Raw genomic sequence first — 6,114 nt, 5'->3', positions numbered from 1 at the left:
TGGAGTAACTTTCCAAACCTTTTATTAACTACACGTTACATTCCTCTTAATGGTGCTCCACAAACTTTTTTGTGTTTTATTTTTGCACCAGTTCCTGGCAAAGTTCAACATGCATGAAAAGTTATAATATGACTAGCAGTGCAGCTAAGACTATGCAATTTAATGTTATGTGAGGTGGATTTTTTTCAATTTACCTAATCCTTCCAGCTGCATTATGGCCCTGGCGTCGACTCAGCCTCTAACAGAAATGAGTACAGGAATATTCTTGGGGTAAAGGGCGGCCAGCACGTGAGGCTGACAACCTTACCACCATCTATGAGCCCACTGTCTAGAAAATGTGGGAACCTCAACATCTCACAACCCTATGGGCCTCCACAGCCTGTTACAGGGATACCTTTACTTACTTCATGCACTGGCAAAAATCTTCAAACATTACAATGAAAATGTTATTTTATTACCAACAAATGAATAGCATTTCATTAGAATCCATTTTTTTCTGGGGTAACAGTCTGATTTTTTACATAAAAATATTATAAAACATATAAACTATCTATACTGTACATAATATATAAAGTTCAACATAAGCAACAAATCTGCAAGTAACTAAGTTACAGGCACTTGGTGGCATACTTAACACTTCAATAAATGAGAAGATCAGACTCATCTAGTCTGGAAATCTGAGAGTCAGATAGTGGTACATATAATCATACACTACCAGCATGATAGCACCACCTGGTCCAAGACGCAAGACCTTGGGTAGGAGACCTTTATAAAGAGCACGCCATCTGGAACATTAAAATAATGTAGCTATCTTTATTGTCTGCATCCTGTTGTGTGTTGTGGTTTTTTGGCCATTAACACAACAATTTTTTTTAACAAAATCCAATATCACTGTATTAACATAGTTTTAACATCTGCTACAAGTTTCGTTCCATGATTTGGTTCATCATTGTTTTCTTAATTATGCTGCTTGTTACTGAATTGTCCTAAGATTGATCCATATTAGTATTATTTTTTAAAATCCAATGATTTCTATATATTATAATTAATCTTAGGATTAAAATGATTTATACTAGTGTGTATGTCTTGTTGGTATCCATGATCCTTGTCATATATCAGAGGGTGATAATGTCTTATGGGATTCGTTGTTAACATTTGTTTTATGTCTTATGGATAATTATTCATGTACTATTGTTGTTACTAGTTCTGTATGTATTTTTTTTTTCTGATTTTGTTATGTAGTATTGTGACTGAAGTTTTATTCTCTTTGGAGTATGTATTTGTATGCTTCTTTTGTATGGATGTTTGTTTTCCTACTATTGAATGTTTGTCCTGCTTTGCAGTTCTGTGTGGAAGAAAATATCCATACAAAAGAAGCACATATTTGTTTCGGTCAGAAATAAGTTTCCAGTTGATCATTTATACTATTATCCAGATGATATCCTCTTGAGAATTTCACTGCATTCTACTATAAACTTAGAGTGACTAGGGTGGAAATGGTAACAACCACATGTCTTGCAATATGATTGCAAGCATTGAGACTGGAGAGATAAAAGAGAGGGAGGGAGGGAGTATGACACTTACCCTTCTTCTCTGTATACAATAGCCATTGAGCTCAATGTAGTCCTATATTTAATTTCTCCTGCAACTGGTTGTGGTCCTTGAATCCGACTTTTTGCAACATCAAATGGGATATTGACACAAGATGCCAATGTACCTGATACAAAACCAATGCCAACCTTACGGAAGAATTCTTGCACAGGATCCTGTAATCACACAGTTGCATACTCATAAACCAACCTTAATTTTACTTCACTATCAAACATATTTATTTTGAGTCCCAATGAGGTGGATTTTTTCAATTTAACTAATCCTTCCAGTTCTATTAATAGCTCATCTAGTTGGGCAGAAGTAAAATTTGGTGTACCCCAAGGTTCAATTCTTGGCCCACTTATTTTCCTCTTGTATATAAATGATATAACTAAGGTTAAATATTCAAATGGGGTCAGCATGCATGTCAGTGACAGCAATCTCGTTAAAAAGACAATAATCGCTGATTTTTTTTACATATACATAGAACATAACCAAAACTGATATAAGGATATAAATACCTTTTCATATGGGATATATGTGAACGAATATTACATTTCTTGCTCTTGCAGTGTTTGCATCTTCAGAAGATGAACTGCAGAGAGGTACTCATAAACTTACTATGACAGCAGTAAGATACAACATGGATATATCACAAGAGCAAGCTTAGGTTTTACCATTTAAAGGTTAAGATCCCATTAAAGTAAACACTGCGATTAAGAGCAACATAATAGGACAAGTTAAACATTTCAGTTATTTAGGATTCGTATTAGGCTGGACAAAAAACTAAGACATGGAATCGAAACTGCATAAGTTCCAGCAACTTTGTGGCATAATAAAACTGACACTTTAGGAGAAGCCCAAAAACAAACAATTTTAATATTTTATAAACTCCTTGCAGTACCTACTATCCGATATGGTTCACAGAGCTTGCCTCTGACCTCACAACAAAGCAAACAAACTGCAGTATATAAAATACACCTCTTTAAGAACAGCAACAGGGTAAAAACTACTGGAGACAAAATATAATTAAGACATAAGACAAGCACTTTACATGACCTCATTGCTATCCATGATTAAGAAAATCAGGAAAGTTGGTATGAACATTTCAGAAGAAAAAAAGAGGAGCAGATCTCAAAATGTGCACTGAACTACAGACCTCATGGGAGGAAATGTTGATACCAACAAATGAGATGGAGTCAAGAGTTTTGTTAGGAGCTGGAACAGGCCAAAAGCCCAAGCAATGGTGGTGCCAGTGGTGGGTTCTAAATTGATTTTGAAACTTAATCAACACAGGCACAGTAACAACTGTAGCATGAATGAGCAGCACATGAACCTCACAGCATGCAAACTGCATAATACCCACCTTATACTCTGGGAGATAGCCTTTCATAGAATGATAGAATCCAAAGTAAATCATGTTGAACACTCCATTTCTTGCAATTGTAGCCGTCACACCTTTGTTCAGGCCCTGGAAGCCAATACCCTGCAACATGTTTGGGGACATTCAGGATAAGATATTATTTATTGGAAGGTTGCGTATTCACAGAGTTTACCTGGGGGAATGACGAGGACATAAATTCAAGGAAATATTCTTCATATGCTTACTCATACCTGAGTGGACACAATCTGCTTTGTGACTGTCCATGTGCTAGGGACCTCTTTCAGATGAGAACGATTGGCTTGCAATGACACCTTTACCACTTCAAAAGGATTGACAAGGATTGCCTCCGTCACTCCAGCACCCAAGCCTGCCAGTGAAAAAGTCTGCAAACAAATCAGACTGTGGACTCAAGACAACAGCTTTTTTCTTCTATATATAAATAGAAAAAGTGCCAAAACAGCAGCAATGAAAACATACCAGTGGTGTTGGTGCAGATGAACCGAACAGGAATAACTTTTTGTACTGCTCAAATGTAAAAAACTGCAATTAAATCAAATAAAGGAAATTAAATTTTGTATAGTAAGTATTGTAATTTGTATTATTTACCAAATTAATTGATGAAATCAGGGATATGATAGGAGGGGATGCAGCATGCATGAGAGAGATTAGAAATTCACATAAAATTTTGACTGGAAAATCTGAATGGAAAAGACCAATTGGGAGACAAACATGAATAAGAGAAGACACTAAATTGCATCTTAAAAAGAACAGGTTCACTTACTTTAACTGCCCGTTTTGGAGTTTCAACTAGAATAGGAGGTAATACACCCTTCCAGAATGCAAAGAATCCTTCATTTTGATACATTTTCTTCATGCAGTCAGCAATGCCTGTGTAGTAGTTTGGATCTCCTGGAACACTGATTTTCTTACTCTGGATCTGGAACCTTGTCTTCACCAAATCAAGGGGGTGCATAATGCACACCTCCACAAACCCTGAAGTTAATAAATGAAATCCAATAACTCCACTCATCATGTGTGTATAAGACCTGTTATATGAGTAAGTAAACAAATAATTTAAAGATGACCCAACTGCAATGACCAGTTTCAATTCACTTTGCTACATTCTGTTGGGAGAACTGTGCACTTACAAGGGGGGACCCAAAAATAACCGGAAACGACCTGTTGCGCGTGCATGCTTTGTAGTTACGAGTTGTGCTGCTAGGTGGTGTTAGCTGGGGGTCTCCCGTGACTGTTAGTGAGCTGGCGTCAGTCTGAGTTAAGTGGTTTGTCTGTGGTGCTCTGTTGTGTGCGTTCCTGTTTCAACCCTTTGGCGATTAGTGAGATGGCCGACCAGAAGGAACAAAGAGTGTGCGTGAAATTGATGAAGATCGTCCAAAGACCACTGACCAACTTTCTGAGGAAACGAACATCTCATGGAGCACGGTCCAGCGAATTTTAACCGAAGGTTTGCACATGAGACGGGTGTCTGCAAAATTTGTTCCTCGCTTGCTTGGAGATGACCAAAGAGAAAACCGTGTGAATGTTTGCCGCGACTTGAAGAGTGAAGTGCAGTTTTCCCTAACAGAAAGCAAAATTTCATGCACTCTCTTTGTTCCTTCTGGTCGGCCATCTCACTAATCGCCAAAGGGTTGAAACACGAACACACACAACAGAGCACCACAGACAAACCACTTAACTCAGACTGACACCAGCTCACTAACAGTCGCAGGAGACCCCCAGCCAACACCACCTAGCAGCACAACTCGTAACTACAAAGCATGCGCGCGCAACAGGTTGTTTCCGGTTATTTTTGGGTCCCCCTTCGTACATAATGTGTCCTTACTTTTATGCCAGCTATGGCTGACGTAAGTTCTACTGTTTTGATAGTAGGAATGAAGCTAAGGCATTTAACTAATATTTTTTTAGTTCAGTTAACAAATTAGTTGGTCAGAGTTCTAATAATGTATGTTTTTACCACTTTCATCTGAGTACTCTACAGATAAGATTTCTGAAATTGTAAATATTCTAATTACTAAGGCAGAAGTATTAAGCATGATAAATTCATTAAAAAATAAATCTTCTTGCGGATATGATGCGTTGTCAAATAAAATTATTAAATTATGTGGTGAACAGATAGCAAAACCACTTACTTATATTTATAATCTTTCTGTAAGTTCGGACATATGTCCTGTCCGATTGAAATATGCAAATATTATACCATGTTTTAAGAAAGGTGATGTTACTGAAATTGCCAAATATAGACCAATATCTTTATTGACAAGTTTCTCTAAATTATTTGAAATATTAGTGTTTAGCACGCTCAAACAGCATTTTATAAGAAATGATATCCTGGCTCCTGAGTAGAATGGCTTCCGTAAGGATGTTTCTACACAAACCGCAGTCTTTAATCTAACTGATACTGTTCTTAGAGCATGGAACAATAAGGAGTTTGTGGTAGGTATTTTTTGTGATTTGACAGAGGCCTTTGATTGTGTCAGTCATGATGTGTTGATTCAAAAGTTGAAGATGTATAGAGTCAAAGGGCCTATTTTGAAATGGCTGGAGACTTATTTAAATAACAGAATGCAAAGAGTTGTAATTCGATTACTACAATCTCTGAATGGAAATCTGTAAGGTTTGGTGTTCCACAGGGATCTGTCCTGGGACCAATGTTGTGTAATGTTTATATTAATGATTTCTCAGGTACTCTTAAGGATATAGCATGTACTATTTTGTATGGGGATGACACAACAATTTTAATTACTTCAAATGACCTAAACTCTTTGAATATTAAATTGAGTTATGACTAGGGTTTCAAGCTGGTTTTGAAATAACAATCTGGTACTTAATTTGAGTAAAACTCACCTGATTAAATTTGTGACTCCTAAGTCTCCAGAGTATACATTATCGGTAACATAAAATAATTTTAGCCTTAAAGATGTTGATAATGTTAATTTTTTAGGTATGTATTTAGATTGTCAATTTAATTGGAAAAAACAATAAATGACACAAATTCCGTCCCAAGTGCAAACAATATATATTATATGTCTTTGATCTTGTTCTTTCTACACTACATGTTTCAGCACCTATCGGCCATCATCAGGTGTATACTCTTAACGTTGCTGCCACACTGAACTCGG

General features: G+C 36.7%; 1 protein-coding gene across 3 annotated transcripts in view; it reads right to left on the bottom strand.

Moving 5' to 3' along the window:
- Window positions 1–431: 431 nt before the first annotated feature.
- Window positions 432–6,114, bottom strand: part of LOC111863797 (mitochondrial 2-oxodicarboxylate carrier) — a 10,580-nt gene continuing 4,897 nt past the window's right edge. For all 3 annotated transcript variants that reach the window (XM_023850503.1, XM_023850502.2, XM_023850504.2), the window contains exons 3-8: window positions 3,756–3,967; window positions 3,452–3,514; window positions 3,205–3,357; window positions 2,957–3,076; window positions 1,585–1,766; window positions 432–785 (exon numbers count right to left, since the gene is read on the bottom strand). In XM_023850503.1, coding sequence (XP_023706271.1) covers window positions 665–785; window positions 1,585–1,766; window positions 2,957–3,076; window positions 3,205–3,357; window positions 3,452–3,514; window positions 3,756–3,967 — 851 coding nt within the window. In that variant the 3' untranslated portion in view covers window positions 432–664. The remainder of the gene's footprint in view (window positions 786–1,584; window positions 1,767–2,956; window positions 3,077–3,204; window positions 3,358–3,451; window positions 3,515–3,755; window positions 3,968–6,114) is intronic.

The sequence above is a fragment of the Cryptotermes secundus genome, unplaced genomic scaffold (genome assembly GCF_002891405.2).
Source record: "Cryptotermes secundus unplaced genomic scaffold, Csec_1.0 scaffold801, whole genome shotgun sequence".
NCBI lineage: Eukaryota > Metazoa > Arthropoda > Insecta > Blattodea > Kalotermitidae > Cryptotermes > Cryptotermes secundus.
Note: the sequence above shows the minus strand (reverse complement) of the source record. Positions and strands in the feature narration are given on the sequence as shown.